The sequence below is a fragment of the Anabas testudineus genome, chromosome 8, assembly GCF_900324465.2.
Source record: "Anabas testudineus chromosome 8, fAnaTes1.2, whole genome shotgun sequence".
Classification (NCBI taxonomy): Eukaryota; Metazoa; Chordata; class Actinopteri; order Anabantiformes; family Anabantidae; genus Anabas; species Anabas testudineus.
In genome coordinates, this window is record NC_046617.1 from 13,638,096 (window position 1) to 13,665,773 (window position 27,678).

General features: G+C 39.4%; 1 protein-coding gene across 5 annotated transcripts in view; it reads left to right on the plus strand.

Moving 5' to 3' along the window:
• Positions 1-1,189: 1,189 nt before the first annotated feature.
• Positions 1,190-27,678, plus strand: part of crebbpb (CREB binding protein b) — a 33,011-nt gene continuing 6,522 nt past the window's right edge. Inside the window, exons 1-24 of one of the 5 annotated variants that reach the window (XM_026369337.2) lie at positions 1,190-2,044; positions 13,206-13,834; positions 16,499-16,672; positions 18,614-18,866; positions 19,575-19,688; positions 20,319-20,564; positions 20,670-20,769; positions 21,025-21,162; positions 21,297-21,414; positions 21,542-21,716; positions 21,828-21,890; positions 22,157-22,278; positions 22,432-22,620; positions 22,797-23,288; positions 23,514-23,687; positions 23,912-24,089; positions 24,261-24,379; positions 24,503-24,742; positions 24,926-25,014; positions 25,876-25,986; positions 26,146-26,202; positions 26,312-26,389; positions 26,507-26,574; positions 26,689-26,839. In XM_026369337.2, coding sequence (XP_026225122.1) covers positions 1,960-2,044; positions 13,206-13,834; positions 16,499-16,672; positions 18,614-18,866; positions 19,575-19,688; positions 20,319-20,564; positions 20,670-20,769; positions 21,025-21,162; positions 21,297-21,414; positions 21,542-21,716; positions 21,828-21,890; positions 22,157-22,278; positions 22,432-22,620; positions 22,797-23,288; positions 23,514-23,687; positions 23,912-24,089; positions 24,261-24,379; positions 24,503-24,742; positions 24,926-25,014; positions 25,876-25,986; positions 26,146-26,202; positions 26,312-26,389; positions 26,507-26,574; positions 26,689-26,839 — 4,163 coding nt within the window. In that variant the 5' untranslated portion in view covers positions 1,190-1,959. The remainder of the gene's footprint in view (positions 2,045-13,205; positions 13,835-16,498; positions 16,673-18,613; positions 18,867-19,574; positions 19,689-20,318; positions 20,565-20,669; positions 20,770-21,024; positions 21,163-21,296; positions 21,415-21,541; positions 21,717-21,827; positions 21,891-22,156; positions 22,279-22,431; positions 22,621-22,796; positions 23,289-23,513; positions 23,688-23,911; positions 24,090-24,260; positions 24,380-24,502; positions 24,743-24,925; positions 25,015-25,875; positions 25,987-26,145; positions 26,203-26,311; positions 26,390-26,506; positions 26,575-26,688; positions 26,840-27,678) is intronic. The other 4 variants (XM_026369516.2, XM_026369448.2, XM_026369604.2 and 1 more) reach the window with 4 other exon arrangements.

A 27,678-nucleotide genomic window follows, 5' to 3' on the forward strand; every position in this document is an offset into this window, starting at 1 on the left:
CTACATGTTATCAAGTGTAGAGGTCATCCACTTTACTTTGCTGTTGCATTTCTATGTAATTTTGTTTTATTCTGTATGTATGTTATACTGTACTACTGCATTATTTTATGTTACTTCTGTAAAGTTTGTAATTAATAATTACAAAATGACAGATTTTTGTATAATATTGTTATAAACTCATTATAAAATGAGCTAAACTCAGTAAGTATTATAGGCCTAACACACTTGTCCTGAGTGAAATAATATAATACAAAGTACAGATAATTCCATGTAAGACTTGCATGTTAATGAGTCAGGAATGCCAATCCAATAATATATACAAAATAACAGTGAATACTGTGCTCCATAATGAGTACTTTTACTTTAAATAACTTAGGTAGTCATACATTTAGCTCATATTACTTGTGCACTTTTATCCAAGTATTTCTAACTTTTTCTACTTTTACTGCTAATAATAACATAATAAGGAAATTGTTGATGTTTGGAGGTTGTTTTTTTTTTTTTGTTTGTTTGGTTTTTTTTTTAGCTCTGTATGGAAGTAATAGTAACAATACCATGGTATGACAAACATTTAATTTTCAAGTCCTTTAATCGTATGGGCAAAACAAGTATGAATATAGCATTATTAAGTAAATGTACTCCAAGTATTAATAGCATGTATTATGCAGAAATGTCCCTTAACATAAAATTAGAAATTATGTTTTTGGATTATTATTACTGAGATGATCCTAACTATGTTTTATACTATTGAATAGTCCAACGTAGTAATAAATCAGTCTTTACAAAATCTTATATGTTTTTTTAAAATGTTTTTAAAGTAAAAAACTAGCTATTACATAAATGAAGTTTGACAAACTAAATAAATGTACTTTCCACTGCTGGTAATATGATTGACTGTGTAGGAGCGGCGAGGACTTCGTTGTTGCAGTTTGCATATTTACCTTGGAGAACTTTTCCATCAATAGAGTGTTTTGCATTTGCACAGTTTGAAGCGAGTAAAACATAATAAAACTCAACTTCGTTGGTCTGTTACACACCTAGAGGCGACTTCACGTACGTCCACATGACGCACGTCGGGACACAGGTTTACGTCAGGGCGTCGTAGCACGACACCTCCCCCTCCCCCCCCTCCTCCCCCCCTCAGTCTAGCTGGGAAGAAAAAAAAAAACTTTTTGTATCGGAGGAATCAACAGCCGCCATCTTGACGCGGCTCAGAATCGGGATTTCGGGGGGAGCATTAATTTTAAAAACCGATCGGAGCTCTCCAGACCGGGCTCAAACGGCTTTTTTCGTGCAGAAAACCGAAGTGTTGCTCTTCCGATGAGGATTAATGTAAACATGTAAGGGTTACATGGGTTTTTATCGTGTCGAAAGCCCATTGTATATTTGATTTCCCTTTTAGAGAGCGCCGCTTCTCGCCGTATCTCCGTCCCGAGACGCTGTATTTACCGGGAGACAGCGACGAGAAAAATAATCCACTTCATACAAAATATTTTTTGAATTTTGCTCTTTTTATTTAAGCCCAAAACTGATTTTAGTGTCGCCCGTTTTCGCCACGAAAAAAATGATTCTGTACAGACGCGAAAGCGGCGATCTACGGAGAAAGGGATGGGCTTACGATTTGTGTAATATTTTTTGATTGATTTTTATTTATTTTTCTTGAACAGAAATATTTTTTGGACGTAATTATTGAGGAAAATTATGTGGGTGTTGGGTGTTGGATTATCATGGGGTGATCTTCGGCGGCGAAGCGTGGCGCTGTTGCCTTTCTTTTGAAGCCTTTTTCTTCAGGCAGCATTTCTCCAGTCTGCCAGTCCAGAAAAAAAAAAAAACAGAACAGTTCAATTGCTTTTTTTTACGCGCAACGTTTTGAAAACTTGCCCAATATTACGAGCCAGCGGCCGACAAGTTGGACTGTTATTTCCTTGCATCATCCATTGGTAGCATTTGCCGACCAGGATGGCTGACAATCTGCTGGATGTCGGACCCCCCACTGCAAAGCGACCCAAGCTGAATTCACCCCTCTCAGGATCAGATGGCCCAGGTAAGGGCAGCACACGGGTTTACATCAATAACGTTAGCTTATTTGTGGGAAGCATATGCAGAGTTGCAGTAAGATTTGTTTGGCAAACCTAAACACCAAAATCCTTTCTGCGAATACGTGCATGCATCTTAAGGATAATGTATATGGTGGATTCAACTCATAAGCCCCCTTCTTGAATGGGGTTGTGCAACAATCGAAGGGAAAATGAATATAGCTTTTATAGAAGTATAATTGCAATTAGTCTAAAAAGTGCAAACTCATTTCATCACATGGGGAACAGTTCCCCAACAGGGAAAGTTTGCCCCCAACTTGCAGGGTTTAAAATATAATTACATTTGCTCATCAAAACATCTTAGAGATATTTGTTTTTGGACTAACACTTCATTGAGTAACCTGTATGCACATGTATATTTAGAAACATGACATCATAAGAATATTGTGATTCTTCTCCTATTCATCATCACAGATAAAAATGCTTGGGATTGAATTTGGATTTGGTGGCTCATTGACAGTTCACAGCAATGCAGATTCTTGATAATACTTGAACCTTTTATTGTGTTTATTGAAAGATAACCTAATTGACCACTTGGTCAGTATGCCGTTGGAGGTTGAGTACTTGTTTAATTCAGTAAAATGCTTGGATGGTCTGGGTAAAAAGTATATTGGGTATTAAATTTGTTTTGTACCAACAACCAACCCTTCAGATGCCAGTTAATTGGTTAGTAAACCCGTATAAAGTAGCTGCTACTGTGGCAAACAGCTACCATGATATGACTGAGTAATACAGGACCAGCCCTAGGGTCTGCCTCTCCACTGGTCCAACCTGCAGAGCAACTTTGCTTCATGGCATGGAAGAACTGGACTCATCTTAAAAAAAAAACAAAAAAACGTTCATATTCTGTACTTAACACTTTATTCTATTATTTTAGTGGTTGCATACTATGTAAGTGTTTGTGTTTAGTAGACATAAGCCTCATAGGACTAGTTCAAGCTAATTTGTGTTATGTGTAGATAGTGGCTGATGCAAAAGTACAGTATTATTTGGTAGATATGATGAGCTTACTTCTAGTTGTAATTGATTTTTTTAATTAGGATAAAGATTTATAGATCATGAGCACCAGGAAAATTTTCAATGGCACTTTTACTATTGCACTGATTAGTTGTACCAATCTAGTAGGACGCCAGTCTTAAGGCCATCTGACAGGTGCATTTGGTAAAACATATATTGCAAAGAGTGTACCTCTTTCAGATGTATTTGCAGTGTAGTCAGATAGACTACATTAAAAATTCAGGGCCCAAAGTACAGTCTTAAAGATGAGTATGCCTGCAATCACTTAAAGTTAAAGTTAACTGTGGTCAACAAAAAGCAACAAAAGTGATTGTTTATGTAATTTTCCATTAAGGTAATAATCTCCAAACACAACATTATTCCCAGTTTTAAGTTTGAATTGTCTCTAATTCATTATGGTTGCCCAGACTCAGTCATCCCAGTGAGTTTATCTGGAAGTTGAGTAATGGCAGCTGTGTTTTTTTTCTTGTAAGTTTGAAATGTTTGATTAGTCAGACTGTAATAGCTAATGTAGCATGAATCTACATTGCTAGGAATTGCCTAAGGAACTAAGAAACCAGATTGTGACACTGTGATAAACGGGGTACAAGAGTATTTGTGGAGTACTGGACATAACACATTTGCAGGAGTGGTTTGGAGGTATAGGAAGAGACCTACTACCAAAATCAGATGGTACAGCGGCTGTTATTGAGAAATCAAGTCACTCACAAATTACTATTTACACAACCTTGCATAGATAATTGATGGATAAGTGCTTAATGGAAGGATAACCTGTGGAAATGTGTAATTAAATTAACACTCCTTCACTACCTCCTCCTCCATTGTTTCACCTAACGAGCCAGGGGTTGAGTGAAACCAAACCTGGAGCATAAATTTATGGTCTCTAACCAACTATCTTCCGACTGAAGAAGCTACTTGAATGAGTAGTAAAACGTTTTGACCTAACAAGAAGGAAGTCCAGTTGCCATGACTCAACTTCCAGGTAATTAAATTAAGTCGTTCTCTACGGACATTATCTAAGAAGAAAACCATTGTTCACCAAATGGCAAGAAACTGCAAGAACTGCCAAATAAATTGAAACCTGATGATTATTGGCAGCACATCCTTTGGTCAGACAGCATGTCAAGCATGGAGCTTACCAGGACTACCACAGCGGTTAAACAGTGCTGAAACAAAGAAGTGGTGTGTCCTGATATGTGGGTTAAGATGGTACAATGAATGCAAGCATGTATATCAAAATTCTGAATGAAAAGCTAACTTCCAGCCTTAACAATCTTGGTGGGAAAGCCCTTTCTCAACACAACAGTGATGCAAAACACGTTTCAAAAATAAAGTGATTTTGTAGAATAGGTGAAGGCTATGACCTGTTTCAGTATGTCCTTCAACAGTAGTAGGGTAACAAAGCCGTTCTAGAAAGAAGAGCTTAAAAAGTACTAGAACATATGATAGATACTTTCACAAGACTGGTATCATCCATGCCCAAGAGGATCAAATCTGTCTTAAAGATGTACATAGAAAATATTTAAAAATAAAACAATCTCACAAACTGTTTACTGCTTACTGTTCTCTAAAATTTGACAGATCATTTTGGAGTTTTTTCTCATGGTTTTGCATGGCAAAATGTATCATACAGAGCTATACAATAGACAGATGGATAGAAAATTCTGGCACAGGGTCTAGTCTAGTTAAATTTAAACGCACAACTTTTGTTACCTATTAGGCACCATTACAACATTTTGAAACAAATTTTACATGAACAATGACAGTATATAGACAATGGGCTTGCTTAAGATGACTGCACCTTGCCTGCAGACTTGAAGGGGACGCAAGCATTCAGTAGCCCGAGGAGGAAGTGACCAAGAGCTGCAGTCAAGACATATAGTTTCCAAACTTTCCAACAGAATTACTGTGTACAGGAAGTCACAAAAACGCTCAAATCCTTTTAAGTCTGATCTTGATTTTTTGTTATTAGAATAATCTGTTGTTTTTTGTATTTGTCTCCAATAGTAGGTGCTTGTTTATATGTTTTACAGCGACCACAGTTCTCAAATACAATAATGATAGTACAAATAATAATATGATAAAAAAAATTAGATGGGCTAGAGTTCATAAAATCAGTCATGTCAGGTTGCTACAGAAAATAAATCGACTGATAAGGCTTGATTTGAGATAAAACTGCATATATTATTTCAATACAGGAACATAAATTCAGAATCCAGATCCAGAAAATTGTCAGAGCAAGTTAGGATCTGCTTGGAAAGAAAACAAACTAGCAAGCTTTGTGTGGTGATCACAGTTTCAATACTGCATAGAATTGGCTGATCTCTAACTTTGACAGGAAAGATAACTCTCTACACTTTCTGAAAAACCTATAATCACAGTCTGAATAGGAAATATAGCAAAAGAACAGGACATGCTGACATTGTCAGAGTTAGAAATAATAATTTTGATGGAAATGATGAATATGTTCTTCAAACTTTGCCTTCATTAAAAAAAAAAAAAAAAACACACATTTTGCAGCAAAACAGGCATGCTTACTGGCAGACCTTAGGCATTCTAGCAGTCAATTTTGCTAGCTTTCCTTCCTCAAGGTCCCTTCCACTTTCGACAAATCTCCTATTCCCAGACCATCACGCTGCCTCCACTATGCTTGACTAAAGGTATTAAGCATCTAGCATTTCTTCATTTGTTCTGTGTCTCACAAATGTTCTTCTTAAACTTGGACTCATCTGTCAACACTTTCTTCTAGTGTCCAATGTTTTTGCTCTTTTGCCCATCTCAGTCTTTTGTTTTTATAGGACAGTCTGAGATACTGCCTTTTCTTGGCAATTCTGCCATGAAATCCAGCATCCTGAGGTCTCCTCTTCACTGTTGATGCTGACAGTGGTGTTTGACGTGTACCAGTTGAGGACCTGTGAGGCATCTATGTCTTAAACTACACACTCTCAGATATTTATCTTCTTGCACAGTTGTGCATGTGCCCCCCCCCCCACTCCTTTTTCTGTCCCTGTTAGAGCCAGTTTCTGCACAGTGAAGGGAGTAGTTAACAGCATGATAAGAAATTTTAAGTTTCCTTGCAATTTCTAGCCCTTTCTAAGGGCGACAATAGACTGCTGTGTCTCTAGTAGTTATAGTTCTTTCTTTCTGGCTATTGGTTCCTATTGGAACCTATAAACAAACAACTGCTGATGTTCAGATACTAAACTAACCTAAAGAATGCCATGCTTCATTGTTTGCTCCCCCGACACACATATTTCTGAAAAAAAAGAGAGAGAAAAAAAGCAGTTGTGAATCTATCTTTCCTGTCTCTATACAGTTAAAATCAGTAGACTGTGTCTCTAAAATCAGTCTAGGGCAGAGGAGAAATCTGATCACTAATTTGCTGCATGTATACTCTGATTTCCAGCAACCTGGTTACTTAAGTGCATGTAAATCCACTGAGTGACGCTGCCTGTGAAGTCTGGCTCTCAGGACAGTCTGACAGTTGTTAGAGATGTGCTTCTAAAAGTTCTTGATGTAGGCTCTCCCTCCTTCAGTAATTTCTGCTTGATTAGTAACTTTTTATTTTAATTAAATGACCAATAGCTGAAGGGCTGTGCAGAGTTTTGAGCGTAACAGATTATAAAACATTATATTCATGGGTAATGATGGATTATGATAAAATCAAATACAACCTCTGGTGACTTTAACTGGCAAGATGCTGCATTGATATACAATTCAAAAGCACATTCTTGGTTCATTACTTTGTAAATTGAACTCCATACTTCTCTAATTTGTTTTTAAAATAATCTTGACAAAAGATAAAACAGCTGGCAATGTAAAATCTTTACAAAAGAGAAGACGCAATCATATAAAACAGAAAGATAAGGATAATTGTTATCTTGACTGATCTGGGCATAAATACAATTGATCAAAAGCCAATTCTTTGTTTACTGATACCTGTTGGTATTGCAGAGCTGCTCTCCTTTACTTAACTAACTTAAACCCTAACTCTGCAGTCCCGCATTCTAGTGCTTAAAAGAGTGACTGTATGACTTTGGGAATATGAAAAATTACAGTCGCGAGAAAAAGTAATAACACTACTTGCATTTTCTGTTGGGCTGTAGCTATTCGTTATTTTAGGGTAAGGATTTTGAATAAAAGCATTTTATAAAATGCTAGTAATAATAACAACAGTAATAATACAAAAAGAAAAATAAAACACTTTTGATGGTTTCAACCTCACTACAGCTCAGGCATAACACATAAAGTGTCTTTACCGTCTTGGAAGGTTTGTGGCATTTACGGTGACAAAAAAAAGTCAACAGGAAGGTTGTAACAAGTCAATGCAACCAGAGTTTTCTGTAGGTCCAATTTTGCAAACCCAAACATGCAGGCCTCAGTACCGGTCTGGACCTGTTACCTGGTAATGAGGCCCCTGACCCGCATGCCTAATAGTCACCCACTTAAAAAAAACAATTGAGGCTGTAGGCCAACTCCAGTTGTTGTTTGATGAATGCAAATTGACACTGAAAAAAAAACTATTTTGTGCTAAAACCCTGTCCACATATCCAAACTTACAGTTGTTGTCAGGCTACTACAATCTGCTTTATTATTATTAAACTGGACATTTTCTGCTGAGAATCAGTAGGTTTGATGTTGTGCTATCGTGGTAGGCTAGTCTTACTCCTCAGACATGGTAGCACATCCTCCGGAGGGGTGACAGGAGCTTTCGTTGGGCAATAAAGCAGCCCAATGTGAGCCTCCTCCCCCGCTGCTCTTCTTTCTGTTTTAGCTGACACACTCATACATTCACTTCAGCATTGCACAGTGTCCCTTGAAGACCTGCTCTCTTTGAAGTCCTGGATGTGGCTCAGGGTCTTAAGTACACTGAGCAGATTTTAAGTGCCAGGCTACATGTGGTAGGATAAGTAGTTTTTTTGTTTTGAAAAATGAATTATTTTTATGGCATTTGTTTCTGTAAACATGTTAGCAAAGTAGTATTAGTGCTATATACACTAATCACTTTGACTTACTGAGTCACATATATTATTGGTAAAGTCTATCCGTTATTGGTAGTCTGACATATAGCACACCACTCCACTGCACACACAGTTGTCACTCACAGCTACAATTAGCAGCCAGTCTTTGATTGTTTGTTAATGTGTGACAGTTTTTTATGATGCTTTAGTCTCGTGTCAGTATGTGTTGGCCCCTGTGGTCAATGTCAGATGTGTTTTTATTCCAGTGGCTGAGTGGGAGTGTTAGTGCCAAAGGTAAGAAAAGGGCAGCCACTCTCCAGCTCGATTGCTCACTTCACTTTCCTTTTTCCCACGTCTGGTGCTGTGTATCACCACCGATCCCTGGGTGAACATTATGCTGCTATGTTAGCATTGCAAAACATACAAATGCAGTCAAGCATTAAAATGCTGCATTTCACCAGCATGGTGGAACAGATGATACTCTATGCTGGCTATATATGCGAACTCATTGAGATAATGACAAAATGCGGCATTGGATGCCAATGATTTCACCCATACAGTCTTGCACTGCAGCTCTCTGCTCTTAACCTTTGTATCTCACACATGCACAAAATGGTCATGTCCTAAGACTGCTGTGTTTCATTCAGTCACATTTCCTTGCCTATCAGCAAGTCTGAAAAAACACTTTATTTCCTTCTAAGATTTATTTTTCTGTCATTTGCTCTGAATGGCAGTGGTTTTCATTAACACTGCGCAGCAAATGGACTCCTGGCCCAGCTTTACAAGGGTATTGTGCCACTAATTTTTAACATCTTGAAATCATCACAGCCCTGCTTAAGCACCAATTTTAAAATTTTTACTTTAATAAACTGTCAGTGAATAGCTGTTTTTACAAAGCTCTCAATCTCACAACTAAGATATAAAATAAATTAATCAGAATTATTATTATTATTTATTAGTTATTTCTTTTTTTCTTTTTTTTTTTTTAAGATTTTGGTGTACAGATGGTCTTCTGGTGTTTTGTTGTGCTTGCATTGCTCATTAGAAGCTGCAAGTTCCTATATCACTGCTGATTGCTTGGCCACTTTGCTCCCTCTTTCTTTGATGAAAAAGAGGCTGCAGCTTATTCTTCCCATCTCTATCCCACCTCTCTCAAAGTCTGGTAGAGCATCAAGACCCTGCTGCACAGCATGTTATCTCTCAGCCTAAAGAGTCTAATTGAGGATTTTTTTTGTGGCTGCTGAAAAGCTTTGGCTGAATTATGACTGGCCGCAGCAATGTGCACTTCAGGTGAGAATAGTGTGACTCAAGTGTTGAAACTCTTTGGTTGCTGCATCCTCTGTCACTACTCAGGCATATGATTGCTTGTTACTCTGTATTCTCATATCCTTGTAGTATAATGAGTAATTTAAATCATACTCTCAGCCCTATGAAATGAATCACTATGCTGAAGCACTCCTCCTTGAGATAGATTTTTGACTCCACTGTGTCATTTCCAACTTTGTATGATCCTAATCTTGTTGCTGAATAGACCTTGAGCTAGGCACAGGTGCTTGCTTTCAGCTATGCATCATCCATGTCTCTTGCTGTTGCAGTTGTTGCTTTAACCTGAACCACTAACAAGTCAGGTATTTCATTTAAAGCCTGTGGCTGTAATATTTAGGCTAAAATAATTGCTCCTATATTTCTTTGATAAACTGGTTAGATTGCTCTCCAACCTCAGTAAAACATTGGCTCCAGACACAGTGCTACAGGCACGTGTAGAGGTGTGGCTGTTGTAGTGGTAAAAGTTTTCTTGACTGACTTATACAGGCATACTTGCACTGTCACGTGTAAGACGTTTGCATAGAGACGTGATTTTGACTGACAATCATTAATGTTCTATGTGTTTTGCTTTTATAAAACAGCCAGAAGGATGTTCTAAGCTGAAGAGAAAAAAGATGGAGTTGCACCAGAGACTGAGCTGATTTAATATAGTTATCTGCACCTGCACATTACATATATTAAATAGGTTTATTGGAAGTTATATTCCAGTTTTGGCCATTTAATCTAATTTGCATAGAATACAGTAAACAAATATGCCTAAAAGGAAATTACAAACAGATGCGTCATATGTGGTGCTTATATATGTGACAAATGTCACATCCTTTGCATGTGTTTTTACTTTTAAACATCACTCATACTCAGCTACAATTGTTTATATTTTGTGTCATATTGATGCATGCCACATGTGCCTCCATGAGCACAGTGTGTACTTCAGACTGAAGAATTGAACTCAGTGGAGTTCAGATGTCACTGCCAGTGCAGGTAAACCAACAGCCAAAGCTAGATAAGGTCAGGGAATGATACCTGATATCCATATGAATGTATGTTGTTATGATTATTTGCTTAATTATAGCAAATCAAATATAGCTATGGACTGGATTACCCATTATCTTGTGGGGTTTCACCTTCTCCTCCCAACTAAGTGTTGGTCACTTGGTTGGAAAAGTGGGTCACAATAAGATTCTTGTTGAGGGAACTGCTACTTTTCACTTGTCCCTACCAGATTTAATATTGCTAGTCTAAGAAATTAGTAGAAATAAGCTTTCTGATTATTTTGTGCTGTAGAAAACACTACAGAATTTTTTAGACTAACATACCATCACAAGAAAAAGTAATGGCTGTGTTTGCAATTTCCTGGTTTGCTTTATAAATTGTGATAAAATGTGATCTCATCTTCTCCAAAGTCACAAATATCCAGAAGTACCCAGACATGATCTTTTAATGTCTTTATTGAACGCACCAATTAAACATAGGGAGTAATGTGGAAAGGTAATGGCTAAACCTGGTTTCTGGAGTCAAGTGTTAGAGAACCTGGAGTCCATTCAAAACAATTAGAACAGAGGTGTGCTTTAGGACTACATTGACCTATAAAAACACTGCTTTAGTCTTTTAACATTAACAAACAGCATCAGCGGATGTGAGCCATGCCTTGACACTCCATAACATTACTGGCAAAATGTCTTGTGGAAAGATAAAGTTAAGGTAGGATTATTTTGGAAGTACACTTAGCACTATGAATGGCGTAAAAAGAGAATTGTGTAGCGGTGTCTCTACTTTTGTTGCCTCTGCAACTGAACTGCTTGCTTCTGTGGAGGGGAAAATTAATTCCCATGTTTACCAAGGTATGCTACAGAATAACGCAAGCTGAAGCTCAAAAGAACCTAGGTGATGCAGCAGAACAGTCAGTGCGTTAACATGCACTCAATTAACCAGGTCACAGTCAGCTTTCATGAGAAAGCTGATTTTGTAAGTGTCATCTAAGCGGGAAACCGGACTTCTCCTCTGATTACTCTGCCATGTAAACGTGTAACCAGACTTCTTATTGGCTTTTTACAAGGGCGCGTGTGCAGAACAAAGGCTGCTGACACTCATCACCACTATTATCAGCTTAGAGAAGTGTTTGGATGAAAGGAGAGATCATTACATGGAGCGATGCGACCTTGCTTTTCAATCAAGTCCGCCTGAAATCCAACTAAAACTAAAACCAATGCAGATGTCCCTATAGTAGCTAGAAGTCACTTTTAACCGTGCATTTTTTTTTTTCAATTAAGACAGTTTGCTGCAAAAAGGAGCATTGTTACTATTACTGTGTATCTCTCGCAGTGCTGTCAGTCTCTCGTGAGTGTGTATGTATGTAAACTTGTTCCCTAATTACCTGAGACACAAAAGTAACCTAAGAGGAACGTGGTTACTTGGGTGCATATAAATGCACTTAATGATGCTAAATATACTACAGAATGGCATCAGAGACACAAAATACAGAACCCAGACCTCAACCAAATAGAGATGCCGTGGAATAACCTTCTACCATTGCTATGCTGACGACACACAGCTGTTCCTGTTATTTGCATCTGATGAATCTCTGCATTCCTCGCTGATATTGCTGCCTGGATGAGAGAGATGCATCTTCAGCACAACCTCGCCAAGACAGAAGTTCTTGTCTTCCCAGCCAGGACTTCAATAAAACACATCAGCTTACCTGAACTCCCTCATCCTGGTCTGCAATCCCTCTTGCTTGCTGCGTTCTGCAAGGAAATAATGTATTGTGATCCTCCCACCTCAACTTAAAAAAAAAAATCCTGGGCAAAACTTTTCAGCTCTGTGCTTCCACAATGGTGGAATGACCCACCTACCTCTGCACGCTCAGCTGTCTCACTCTCAATTTTCAAAAACTTGAACTGTTCAAGAAACAAAAGACAAAAACTTATAGCGCATGAAAACTGAAACGACTCTTTCTAGAGCACTTAACTTTAAAGTTTGTCTGCCTGTCTTAGATATTTGCTTGCTTTGTAAGTCGCTTTGGATAAAAGCGTCTGCCAAATAACTAAGAATATGACTGAGGTTAAGTGGTACTAAGAGGTAGAATGGTTGAGAATTCCTCCTGGACCTTGTTCAGGTCTGATTCACAGCTACAAGAGATGCTTGCTTGAGGTTATTGCTGCTAAAGGTGGTTCAACCTGTTAATAAAACACTGTTGCTTTATGTGTTCAATGAACACATAAAAGATTGTGATTGTGTTTTATCAGCTTAGAAATATTGTTTGACAATCAAATTGCATTTTAAGACCAATTTATGCAGAAAACTAATGCAAGCAATACCATAACCTTTTCTTACGACTGTAGATATTTGACACCTGTTATTGACAAATTGGTTGATATTATTTTCCTGCTGTACAGTAAAACAGACAAGCCACTGAATTTTTGGTTGAATATGTGATTTTTTTTTTTTTTGGCATTATTTAAGTTTGACGTCAGCAAAGCAACATGTAGCAGCAACCAATTGCCTAATAATGAAAATATGGTAATGAGTAAGCTCGATGAAACAACAGTTATGCCTTGATTCATTATAATGTGAAAAGTTAAAACGTACATGTGCCGTGCTACTCGATGGAATTTGGCAGTGAATCCTTAAAATTGCAAGTGGCAAAATCAGGGTTTTACTTGCACCTTTAAATTCCCTGATAATGACGATAACGTAATTCTGTCTCTGTGCTTGGTGGCTTGTAGCTTGGTCTGGTGTTTGTTAAAGTGGATGTTTTGGTAGTGATTCCCAATTCTGATTTTACTTTCTCTATGTTTTTTTCCAGATCTAGTGTCTCTATTTGACCTGGAAAATGACCTTCCAGATGAGCTTATTCCCAATGGAGACTTGGGAATGGGAATGTCCTCTAATGGTGGTCCAGGTGGAGGGGGTCCTGGTCTTAACTCCATCGTTCCTGATGCAGCTGCCAAACACAAACAGCTGTCTGAGCTCCTGCGACCAGGAAGTTCCACTAACTTAGGAAGTTGTCTCAACTCTGCCAGCCCACAGCAGGGAGGTATGGTGGGAAGCCAGCTAAGTGCTGTGCTTGGTAAAAGTCCACTGGGGCAGGGCTCACCCAGTCACCAGTCTCCTCAGGCCCAGAAAGCAGGTGTTGCTGCTGGACAAGGCAATGGAAGTGCAGCCATGGCCTTCAACCAGGTCATGTTGAACAGTGGGCAGGGTCAGGGGGTCATGGGCCAGACAGGACAGGTGATGAATGGAGCTCTGGGACCAGCAGGTCGGGGGCGACCTGGGCCTGGCATGCAGTACCAAAGCCAAGGCATGCAGGGCACACAAGTGGGCGCTGGACCTGGTGTTGGAGGCAGTGTGCTGGCAGAGACACTCACCCAAGGAGGGCCACAGTTGGGTGCACACAACTCAATGAATGCCCAGCAAGCTGGAAATCTAAATAAGGTGAGGTTCTAAATTCAGCTTAATTAGTCCTGCATAGCATGGAAGATCATTTGAGTCATAAATTACTAACTACTGTTAAAAACTTTGAATTTTTCATATATATTTATTTATTTATTTTTAGGAATTGCTTTTCTAAGGGATGGTCATAGAGGTTGTTAGAAATAGCTGTAGTTCTGTAGTCTAGTTTAAATCTACTGTAGGCTGAGGTTGTCAAGCAGTGTATGGGCACTGTATTTCAGGTTTTCTCATTTACATTTCATTTTTCATCAAGATAAATACAGTATATAATTTCTAGCCTGAAGCTATGCTGCTGGCTTGTTATGAGCTCTTTTTCACTTGCAAGTTATTGATCTGTTCTTCCTTGGTCTTTTGGAGGAAGCAGACAAATCAGTCGAGTCTTGAATCTGTAGACTAGTGCACCAATCTTTGTGGGTCTAAATTGAGAGTTTCAAGGCTGATACATGCTGAGGCATTTATTACTGATTTGTTATGCCTCAATATTCTTGGAATGAATAGTAATCATTTTATACTAAGAATTGTGCCATGATGCAACTACAGCTCTTTTATATTTGTTTGTGAATGAACAGTAATTTCTTTGATCTCCTGCTCATACAGACTTTGAAGTGCTCAATGTGAGACAGTGTTTCCCCCCTGTCTACGAATCTTGGGTCGTTGTGGTTTGACAGGAAACCAAGGTTAAACCAGTGTACAAATTCTCACTAAGATGATTTGAACAGATGTTGCCACATTTAACGAGTTCGTCCTTTCACATACATACATGTATATCTCACCTTAATACCTGACTATATATTCTTACATTATAATGCAATAGTCAAACAAATGCCATAACATGATATTAAAAATACCATGATGGTGTCTGAGGAGAATACAGGGTGGGAGAAACTGGTTGTAAGTGATGTGTTTACTTTGACTTTTCTGTTAAAAGCAGAAGAAATGTAAGCAACATTATTTCTGATATGTGCATGGGAAATTGGTCAATAAAATACACATATGTGGAGTATATACTGTCTCTTTAGACACTATTCAGATTCACTTAAGGTTGTTGAGTTGATTTTTAAATGGATGCATTACAATTTTAGCCCATGATTTTAAACTCAATAGTTCATAATACACCAATATACAAATAGATGATTATGCAAGTGACTTGATTTGTGGTTGGCTTGCAGGCTACACCTTTTTAGTATTAGTAATGTGTTAATTTATTCCTGTTTCATGTTTGTCTCTAACCATCACCCAATTCAAATGTTAGGTATAATCGTGTAGATTTTAGACTGTAGCCTCAGGAAGAATCATGGCTTCAGGGTTGCGATAACTGAAAAAGTTCTTTAAAAGTGGGCAATTTTAAATGAAAGATTTCATTGTACATTTTTATAGTAAAAAAACATGATTTACTACTTTAGAATGGTCAAACTTCTGAACTACAAATAATAGAGAATATCCACGCCACAAGGATAGTGCAACGGTGTATTTTTTATTTTTCTGTTTATACTAGAAAAAAACTAGGAAGATTCTTCTCCCCTGTTTCGGCTGATAATGAAAAATATTGTCATATCAGTCGTCATCTTTTCTCATACAGTAATTTGCCCTGCAAGAACAGAATCAGCAGTCTGTGTTGTAGTTTGTTGTTCACTGTTTTCCCTCCAGCTGTTTCCTTTTTTTCTGTCTCTTGCTCTGGTGTATACTACCTCTCTCTGGGCCTCTGGCCTTTGATAATAGAGCTGTAAATCACATTTAGAGGGCTAGTTTGTGTGTCGTTATTGAAGTGGGGGAGGCAGAGTAAAGGGGGGGAGGGGGTAGAAGTGTAGGAAAGAGCGTGCCAAGAGGAGGAGAAACACTAGAGGCTTCCTGTGTGACAGTACTCTCCTCTAGTGACACTCCTCTATAATAAGTGAAAATCATCAAGTGGGAAATCCATGTATGAGTGGAGAATGACGCCATGTGAATGGGAGGGAGGCATCAGGCAAGCATCTGTGTGGCAAAGGGGGAGGGGCTGGCAGCAGCAGCGCAGTGCTCTGCTCAGCTGTTGAGCAAGCTTGTCTTTCTCTCCGTGTGTCTCCTCCCGTATCTCTATCCCTGCTGGGCTGGGCTTGCTCAGTCTGTCTGAGCACTGCTGGCAGTGCGGAACTGCCCAAAAGTAAAGGAAGCTTTGCCTACCATTGAGAAAGACTGGCAAAGACACCAGAAAAATGCATACTGAGCACACTTTTTCTTTTGTTTCCAAGGAAAATATATTAAAACAACTTGGTGATTAATTTTACATTTATTATCCAGTCAGTTTTACAGGGTGTTGGTGAGCATTGTGGCTGTATAATCCTTGAAGACATATTTTTGGCATTTTATTTAACTATATTAGAAAGATGTCAAGAACGTAAGGGAGAGTAAGAAGAACAGCATAAGTCAGGGGGGTCTGACTAGTTCAACATGAAAAAGGTAAAATTGAAGAAAACATTTAGGGAGTAAGTAATGCTATGCAAGTTTTGCACCATATTTACTTTATCTTGTTGTGTGTGGGTGCATTGGCAATGTTCTGTAAGTTTTCAAACACAGACCTCTGTGCAGAGGTAAAAGATGGATCTGCAGTGACGATATGCTCCATGATATGCAAACCTTCTGACCACCCTCTGTGTTACCTACTCACTATAGATGGGGATGTCAGGAGCTCCATTTGGCCAGCAGTATGGTCAGGCTGGAGTGCAGCAGATGGGAGCAGCAGGGGTCAATGCCCAACAAGTCCAGAACAAGACAAGAGAAGTCCTTTCAAACAACCTGCCCCAATTCCCTGCTGAACTGAAGGGAGCTGGTAGTGTGCCAAACATGGTAAGTGTTATATAGATCTTAAATAAATATTATTTGTTCCAATCCCTTTTTTGTTTTGCCTACGCTAATCTGTGTCAATGAGATCAGTATGAAAGACCTGGCAGGAAAGATGTGACATAAAACTAAAACTTAAATGTTGGCATTGATTCTGTAAGTATATATATTCTTTGAATCAGATATATTGTTTAAACTTGGTTTATGCTGCATCTGTTGCCATCTACTCTGCAGACATGAGGTCACAGTCTGCAGCCATCGACATGTAAACTACAACCTTTGGACCTAATTAGAACTTATTTCTTTTGTATGTTGAAAATAGAGAAAGCAGTTCAAACAGGCTCCTATCAGGTCTCATTTGGTAAACGCAATAGTAGTTTACATTTGAATTTGTGTCTTTCTGATTTCAGTAAGGTTTAATTAGGGCTGGATAAGAAAATTTGAATTAACAAAAAAATATATTTCATATTTTGTAGCTTATGACATTTAGTGGAAAAAAGGATTTAGAACCTAATGAAAGTGGCTGAATGTGGATATGAAGTCTGACAACTGAAACACTTTCAACCGCTTGATTTAAAGTGGAATGCAGTAGGAAACTGCACAAACAGCTTTACATTTTGCCACCACTATAAATATTATACCATGCAGGTTGCAGAGAATTTCAAAAATAAGTATTTAGAAACTATTTGATTTAAAATGTACCCTTTCACGTTTTTTTGAAATGCTACATTTGGCACTCACTGTAGAACATGGTATGTATCCTGAAGGCAAACAATCATGCTTGTCTGTGTTTTCAATTCCTTGTAATGAATTAATTCTATATATTATTTTCTATACTGGCTACATAGCAAAAGCTGCGTAGTTGTGTGCTCAGAATCTGAATACACAATGTACTTCCCCTGTGTTGTAAGGCAACATGTAAAGGTGTGAATTCAAAATGTAAGAGCTCACTTGTTACGTCACATACATAACAGATAAGAGTCTGAAATACATGGCTGTTAACAGTATGCTAAAATTGTGTATGGAAACAAACTACCTTAAGAGAAAATACAGATTTCCAGAAGAAAACACTCAGCACTAAAGGAATCTTACATTAAATTATTCATTGGGTTGGTCTTTGACTGTCAAAATACACCTAATATAAACAGTATTTAAACATCTTGTAGTGCTGCCACAGTAATACTATAAATTAGCTCATGGACAAACAGTCCTGTGAAAGTGCTATAGAAATATAAGTTCCCATTTATACATACACACTGTTTGATTACAACTAATAATTGAGTCAAGAGATCATCAGATTACCATATCTGTACAGTATGTGTTATTTCAGTATAGTTGTTTCATTTGTATAGATTGTGCAACATCATATGTGCATATGAATGTAGCCAATGTCTCTAATCAGCTGGTAGACCATGTGATAAAACAAACAATACTAATCAAGTACTGATGTTTGAGTGTTTTGTTTTTAATAAAAGTTTTCATGCTCAGAGATTTTAACCCCTAACACAGATCTGAGCTTCACATGGCCCACTCATATTGTCTTTATAAAACTTGTCTGTTGAGAAATTGCTGAAGCCGTATATGAACATTGCTTCCATGCTTTAAAATGCGAAACCAAAATTTTATATTGTGTTAAAGCCTGTGTACTGATAATGTTCAACATTTACACTGTTGAACATAGAGGGATATTCTTATAAGACAAAAAGCAAACTGATCCCTGTGCTTTACAAATTGGTTTGAAGAACAGGAAATTGACTCACTAGAGGGCAGGACAAGTCAGTCCCGGATTTCTTGTAAAAAGGTGTGAAGTCATTGTCATTTTTTTTAAATGTTAAGTTTCTTATGTTTGACTAGTTTATGATATACCTCCTCCTATTCTCTAAATTCGTAACATTTTTTGGTTTATTATGTTTATGATCTAACCAGCATATTTGCACTCTGTTACAGTCCCAGATGCAGCAGCAGGTAGCATCAGTTGGCATGGTAGCTGGGGCTGGTGGTGTGTCAGCAGGCCCAACGGCCGACCCAGAGAAGCGCAAACTTATTCAGCAGCAGCTGGTCCTGCTGCTCCACGCACATAAGTGCCAGCGGCGGGAGCAGGCAAACGGGGAGGTGAGGGCCTGCACTCTGCCACACTGCCGCACCATGAAGAACGTCCTTAACCACATGACCCACTGCCAGGCTGGCAAGTCCTGCCAGGGTGAGTGATAGTGATGCGATTTCAGATTGACGGAATAAAAATGTATATGTGAATCCAACTTTTTTTGTTCATGTTTCCTCATGTTTCATCTTTCATCATTAAGTAGTGAGATTAGTTACAATTTCTGTCTACATGGTATAACTGTAACCTGCATGTGTAAGAAACTGTAATCGGAGCCTGTGATGTTGGCACAGTGTTAGGTGCTTTACATAGCACAGGGACAACACAGTAAAACATGTTGTGTACCTTTGAGTTCACTAAAATTAGCAGCACAATAAGAAGCAGCACACCCATTATGATATAACAGCAGTGGTTTACAAAAAAGCACAATTATTATTTACAGTTTTAAAATTGCAATAAATGTAATATTTATTTAAATGGCTGTCACTGGTCATACTCCATTTTGTTATTTAGTATGCTCGATAACTGCTTCCTTCTCTGGGACAGCTGTGGGTAGGAGGACACGTAGTTTTTTTTTTTTTTTTTACTGAACTTACTTTGACACTGTGCTTGGTTTAATCACTTTTCCGGGTCATTTTATAGCCAAAGTCTCGCTTCATATTGTATTGTATTCATTGAGGTTCATGAATTCAACGCTTTCATTCATCCTTCTTAAATGTTTAACTTACAGTGTCGGATACCGATGAATTACTTGTCACTGTGCCTCATTCTATGTCTATGTGTCTGTGTCCCTTTATTATTCCGCAGTGCCTCACTGTGCATCATCCAGACAGATCATATCCCACTGGAAGAACTGTACGCGGCATGACTGTCCAGTCTGCCTGCCTCTGAAGAATGCTAGTGACAAGAGGAGCCAGCAACGTGAGTAACTCCAGTTGCATCTATTAATTTATAAATCCATATAAAACATGCAAAAGAGTGCAGTTTAAACTTAACAAACACATTCAAAGTTTCTGTTTGGTTATATTAAGTCTCCAGAAATGTACTTGTCACTGCGCACTGAGTCTGATTGTATAGTATGAAGTAGTGCCACCTGCAGGTTGTGTTTCCCTGCCACAGCTCTGTGCTGGCTCACTAACTGTGATAGCTCAAACAGTGAGAGGATTCCTTTAGAAAGGCTGGGCCTGTAATGTGACACCCAGGGGAGGGGCTGTGTGCCTCTGCCATCAGTGGGGGCAGGATCTTGGGACAGCGTGATCCCTGATTGGTTAAAAGGCCCTATGACAGATTTAAATCCCCCACAGAGGCAGCGTGCTCCTTGTTAGCAGTCAACACAGTAGGGAACAGCAGATTTTTTTATCCTCATATCTACAGACACACACACAATCATAACATATTATTATGTAGAAAAATACCTCTTTTGATTTTGAAACTCAAACAAGACAAAACAATATCTCAGCGTACCATTGTTAATAATTTATTTACATATATGTTACATGCTTTATTTAATTTGCTAAGATACTTAATTATTTTCTCATCTTCGCCCTGTAGCCATGCTTAGTTCCCCTGTGGCTGGCCTGCAGAACACCATCAGCACAGTTGGACCGGGCCAGTCTAGCGCCACAACCATCAACAGTGCTGCCACGCATATTGACCCCAGCTCCATGCAGAGGGCCTATGCTGCCTTAGGGCTGCCATATGGGAACCAGTCACCTGCTCAAGTCCAGGGCCAGGGTCCAGGTCAACAAAACCCCCAAGGCCCCCAGCACCAGCAGATGCGAAATATGAACCCGCTAGGTACAAGATTAAAAGCACCTGAGTGGCATCTTAGAGAATATTATACAAGTGATAACAACATTATTAATCTCTTGCTAATTTGTTTTCTTATATCCCATTTATCAGGCACTAATCAGATGAGCCAGATGGCAGGAGGCATGAGTATCCCTACTTCAGACCAGACTGGAATCCACTCTGATTCCTCTCTACCCTCTTCACTCAACAGGTGAGCAATCAGGCTCACACACAAAATGCTGTTGTTGAGTCATCTTCTATGTGTACGTTTAAAGCTCTGTGTATGAATCTATTATCACTATCTCCTGGTAAATGATAACATTTTATACTATATACTATTTAATTTATACACTGGGAGAGATTTAGGCAAATGAGTCATCTTGCCTCTGAAATGTAACATCAAAACATCACTCAGTGCATCTTCTGGTGACTGATTTTGAAGTTTTCCTGCTTCTCTGTCCTATAGTCAGCTGATGCCTGATGGGTCAGTAGCAGGAGGCATGGGAAACCTGCCCGCTGCCACCCCTCTCTCTGCTACAGGGGTAAGGAAGGCCTGGCACGAACATGTCACTCAGGACCTGCGCACCCACCTGGTGCACAAACTGTAAGTCCAACAGTAAAATAAAAAGAAAAGTATTTTAAAAACTAGAGTTTAGTCATATAGGAAAGAACTTGCTGCTTCAGGTTGTTATTGATTTAGGTTTTTTTTTTTTTTATGTTTTTTGTGTTTCTCTTCAGAGTACAAGCCATATTCCCCACCCCAGACCCTGCAGCACTGAAGGACCGGCGAATGGAAAACCTGGTGGCATATGCACGCAAGGTTGAGGGTGACATGTATGAGTCAGCCAACAGCAGGGTAACTAATACAATATACACTTCTTTTTTTTTTTTACTTTCATATCATTACTGAGAGTTTTAAACAGATCCAAAGAATGAGAAACACAATTCCTTTTTTTTAAGTCTTGTCTTTCTTCTTATCCTAGGATGAGTATTACCATTTTCTGGCAGAAAAAATTTACAAGATTCAAAAGGAACTGGAGGAGAAGAGGCGCTCACGGCTCCAGAAACAGCCTGGCATTATGGGCACAGCTGGGCCTCAGCAGCCTGGCATGGCTCAACCCAACGCGATGGGTCCAGGACAGGCTGTTCGACCTCCTAGTTAGTAGCATAACTCCTTACGCTCTAGCTAAGAGTTTTTACTTAATATGCATTTAATGTATATTATAACCTCAAACCTTAGATGAACACTGCACTTATATCTTTACGTAGATGGACCTGTGCCTATGCCTAATCTGCCAAATCAGATGATGAACCGCATGCAGGTTCCTCAAGGTATGTGCTCATCTTTATTTTTTCTGCATTGATTTTCCAGCTCTACTGGTTTCACTTTCAAATGTTATTTCTTGCACACCTGATTGGTTTAACCTGTTACCAAATACATTTATCAGTGCTGATATGTAGGAATACGGGTTTAGTCTCTTTGTGATCCCAACAGAGTATCGAATATTAAATTACAACAACTCAAAGGAATAATAAACAGGTATTTAATGATGTGTGTGTGTGTGTGTGTGTGTGTGTCTGTCTGTCTGTTCCCACAGGAATCAATCAGTTTAACCCAATGGCAATGCAGAATGCGCAGATGTCTCAGGCACCCATGGGAGCACGTGCTCCCTCCCCCATGAACCATCCACAGCAGATGAATATGAGCTCCGTCCCAGTGGTTCGAACTTCCTCCTCTTTCTCCCCTCCCTCTCTTTTTCAGTTTTTTCTATAAGTCCTTCAATTTCTGTCCTAAACTTTCTCCTATTTAAATAATTTTTCACTTAACATACAATTAATAATGATTTGTCTGGTTTGTCTCTCTGTTTTTCAGATGGGTATGTCTCCATCAAGAATGCCTCAGACTCAAGGCATCATGGGTGGTCATGCCAACAACATGGTAGCTCAGACAGCCAACCAGGGTCAGTTCCTGCCACAGGGCCAGTTCCCTGCAGCTGCAGGTGGAACAATAAATGTGAATTCAGGCTTGGGCCAGCCCATAACACAGACTGCTGTAACACAGGTGAGGAGACCAGTGCTGTGCTGAGACAAATGACAATTTTTTGTGTATTCTAGTGCTTTGCTGAATGCAACCATATGTGCTAAAATAGAAAATCAAGTAAAGTGTATTAGTTAGTTCTAAAACACAATTTACATCGTGTTGGAATGAAATGTATTTAATATATTTCTTTGTTCCAGCAGCCGCAGAACTCTAACCTCTCTATGAATGCATTGGGCTCTCTTGGCTCCCAGCTGTCCTGTGGTCCTACAGCCCAACCATCATTGGGCACAACCCCTCCACCCAATACCTCTGTCGGTCTGCAGCAGCAGCAGCAGCAGCAGCAGCAGCAGCAGCATCAACAGCACCAACAACAACAACAACAACAACAACAACAACAACAGCAGCAGCAGCAGCAGCAGCAGCAGCAGCAGCAGCAGCAGCAGCAGCAGCAGCAGCAGCTGCAGCCGCACCATGCTCCCAATCAGGCCCCGATGCCACCTCAGCCCTCTACCCCTGCCTCAACGGGTGGGCCTTCTTCCACCCCAACCCACATACCCAGTAGCCTTACTGGTCCCCCCTCACTAACGCCACCTGATCCCCAGCCACTCACACCCCTGCAACCCCAACCTGAACCCCCAAGCCAGATGCAGCAGCCCACATCGGTACAGGCACAGCATCCCAGCACACCGGTGAGATACTAGTTCTTAATGTAAGCCACAAAAGCCTTAGTGGAGCTTTTGCCTTTTTCAGCTTCTAGTAAAGGGAAATAGTCTTTTTTTTTTTTTTTTTAATCCAAACAATCACTAACAGTTCGTTCTTAATGTTTGTCAGTAATCCCCACTAATGAAGCCAGTAGAACTCTTTATAAATGAAAGGTATTGTGCTCAGAATATCTCTTTCTTGTGTGTTTAAAGATGTCCCAGGCAGCAGCGAGTATAGACAACAGAGTGCCCACCCCAGGCTCTGTGGCTGAGATGAACTCTCAGCAGGCCCTGCCTGACATGAGCAGCACTGAAGTTAAAACTGAAGTTAAAGATGAAGAAGATGACACCAACTCTGGGAAGAAGCAGACTGATGTAAAAATGGAGGTATGTCCATGACTTTATAAGAAACAAGAACACACCTAATTTTTATTGATCACTCCAGAATCTCAGAGCTGTTTGTTCCGCGGTCACTTTTGCAAAATATTTCACCAAAGCCAACCAGTGGTGCTTGTATTTCATGTCTACAAAAGTACATTTGACTTGTCCTAAAGGAAACTGTTTTAAAAGCTATGAAATACTACTATATTTAATACTTAATGGTTTCTTAGCAGGATGATGACACCAAACCACCGCTGGTGAAGAAGGAGGTACCAGAGGTAGCAGAGCCAAAGCAGGAGCCAATGGAAACTGAGGAGAAGAAGCCGGAGATTAAGGCAGAATCCAAAGAAGCAGAAGAAAGTGGGGCCAACAGTACATCCACCTCCGCCTCTCAGAACCGCAAAAAAAGTAAGAAACAGAATATATGTCTGCAGTTGATGTGTTTGGCGTGTAACAGTATAATATGGAGTGTTTTTTGATCATTACAAGATTTTGAGAATAGACATTGTGGAGCTGAAAGATAGATACTTTGTCAGTTTTTGTTGCTGTTTTCTAATGACACTGTTATTGTCTGTCCAGTTTTCAAACCAGAGGAGCTGAGACAAGCCCTAATGCCAACACTTGAGTCTCTCTACAGACAAGACCCAGAGTCACTGCCCTTCAGACAACCTGTAGACCCCATGCTACTGGGTATTCCTGTGAGTTTGCACATACACACACACACACCTCTTTTGTTCGACAAACAAAAAGGGGTGTTCCAATTTCAAACACTGTTGAGCACAATTTCTTTTTACCACTAATGTGCCTCTCCTGCTGCACAGGATTACTTTGACATTGTGAAGAATCCCATTGACTTATCCACCATCAAGCGTAAGCTGGATACAGGTCAGTACCAGGAGCCTTGGCAGTATGTGGACGATGTGTGGCTCATGTTCAACAACGCCTGGCTTTACAACCGAAAAACATCTCGCGTCTACAAGTACTGCACCAAACTGGCAGAAGTATTTGAGGCAGAGATTGATCCTGTCATGCAGGGCCTGGGTTACTGCTGCGGCAGAAAGGTGAGGCGATACATGATGGAAACCCAACACAAAAAACATTCTTGAAAAACACAGGAGCACACAGGAAACGGTTAAAAACCACCCTTCCATTAATCATGTCAGTTAATGTTTATATCAAACCGTAAGCTCAACATGATTGTCACGATGGTATGGATTATTAATGTTTCACTGTTTTTTCTGCAGTTTGAGTTCTCACCCCAGACACTGTGTTGCTATGGCAAACAGTTGTGTACAATCTCCAGGGATGGCACCTACTACAGCTACCAGAACAGGTAAAATGCATGCAGGTAAACTGATATTGAGGGCGTTTGGAACAACACCCTTAAGGATAAAACAACACAGTACTTCATGCACTCCTTTCAACAGAGCCCTAAGGACTTTAGCCACATGAGCTTTTTTATTTAAAGATAAGGATATCACTGAGTTGCATATTGTGGCCAAGCAGAATGTATTTAGTGTGGTTCTTATACATTTGGTGCCCAAGAACCAGCACCAAGGCTCCCCCTGTGGCCCACAAATTGCAACTGCACCTCGGTATCGTTCCAATGCAACACCAATTATTACACACTTACTAGATTACAAGAATTAATTTTTTTTGTTTTTTATGTTGTCCAGGAAGTTCTAAGTGAGGTTTTATCCTTTACCCAAATAAAAAATGTTCAATTAATAATAATAATAACCAAAATACCATTTACTACAATAAAGATAATCTTGTCAGTTTTCATAAAATATCTACTCACTTGTATTTGCATTATCACTAATCCTGTCCCTCGTAGCATGATCAAATCATTCATCTTCTCATATTGCATGTTCCTTATGTTATAGATGACTAGTGAAATATTGTTTTTGTAATATTCCAGCATGCAGTTAGTCAGTGGTGTTGTACCTACAGTACATCATAATTAACATAGCATTTTAGCATGTTTCCTCATTTCTGTTCCAGTTTGAATGAGAGTGACTGGATTGTGACCATTTTAATTGTGACTAACATGTACCTCTGCCTGTGTGTGTGTCCTTCCGCCTGTCCGCTGCCCATGCTCCGTCCTCGGTTGTTGCCGTGTGCTCCATTCACTCTTCATTCTGCCACCTGTACGTCGGTTTGCCTGTGCTGCTACTGTGTGTGCTGGCTGCAGTTCACCCAAATATGGCCTTATTGCCGACAGGTATCACTTCTGTGAGAAGTGCTTCAATGAGATTCAGGGCAACAGTGTGACCCTGGGGGATGACCCGGCACAGCCACAGACGTAAGTTACCAGGCCTGGGTGGCCGAATACTAGCTGGTGATCATCATCAAATTGCCAGCCTGTTTTCCCTCTGGACTTATTCTGTAGAAGGGAGTTTTAATCATAAGAGCAAACTTGAACTTCATTGTTATTGTCTCTTTATCTTCTTTTTTTATGCAGCATGATATCAAAAGATCAGTTTGAAAAGAAGAAGAATGACATGTTGGACTCTGAACCGTGAGTAATGTATTAACATTAGCTTTGCTTGACCCGTCCTTATAATATGACAGGATTGCTTCTTCGCTGCTTTTTGTAAGGAAAGAAAGACAAACGCTTGTCCTTGCAGGTTTGTTGAATGTAAAGACTGTGGGCGAAAGATGCATCAAATCTGCGTGCTGCATTATGATGTCATCTGGCCGTCAGGGTAAGCCTTGCTGGACAACTTTCCATTCATTTAAGCATATACAGTCCATGAAATTATTATTTGCTGGAATTACTGTATGTGGACATGGAAGTATAGTTTTGACTTTTCTTCTTCTAGCTTTGTCTGTGACAACTGCCTGAAGAAGTCAGGCAAAACAAGAAAGGAGAACAAATTTTCAGCCAAACGTAAGTTATGAAAAATGGTAAAACCACAGTAACATTTTATTTAACTTTTGTTGAATATTCAAGTCACAATGTTAAAAACCTGAATTAATGATAAATGTCTTTGTGCTTGTAAAGGGTTGCAATCTACAAGGTTGGGGACATACATTGAAGACAGAGTGAATAAGTACTTGAAAAGGCAGAACCATCCAGAGGCTGGCGAGGTGTTTGTGCGAGTCGTGGCCAGTTCTGACAAAACGGTGGAGGTCAAGCCTGGCATGAAGTCTAGGTAAGGTTGTTACCTGCTGATAAGGGTGTTTCTCCTATTTTGATAAAAACATTTTTTTTAAATGTGGAATAACATGATGGTGCATTGTGTGGCAGCTTCCTCACTGCAAGCTCCATTGTGTCAATCTATTGTGTTCTCATCTAGAAAACAAGGATTTTTGACCTTAAATCAGCAATAGAAGGTGAAAAACATCCTTAGAACTCTATGCAAGAGATAGAGACAGGTAACACTCCCCATAGGAAAGGTAATCAAGGAGTTGCTGCACAAATTCAGAGAAAACCTCAAAAAACACATCCAAAACCAAAGTCAAGTAGCACAATAATCACCAATAATATGTCAACAGTATTAACAAATATAATGTACCTAAAATAATATATATATTTTTTGTTTATTTATTCAGAACAACCATAAAAACCTTATAGTGCAGCTTTAGCTCTGTCATATTCTTTGGATGTCTCTATTTGACTCTTCAAGTTGTTCCATAGCATCTCCATTTGGTTGAGGTCTGGGCTCTGACTTGGCCATTCCAAATGGGAGATTTTGTTTTTCTGAAGCCATTCTGTTTCGTTCATTGTCCTGTTGCATCACCCAACGTCTAAAGAGTTTCAGCTGACATACAGAGATTCTCACATTATGCAAAAGAGTTTTTAAAACACTCAGAAGCTCATTGCAAGCTGGCCAGGCCCTGATTTAGCAAAGCCAGCCCAAATCATGCTATTTCCTCCAAGATACCTTACAATTGGGATGATGTTTTCTTGATGACTTGCAGTGACCTTTTTATGCCAGATGTAGTGTTGTGGGTTCTTTCCAAATAGTTCAATCTTAGTTTCGTCAGTTTA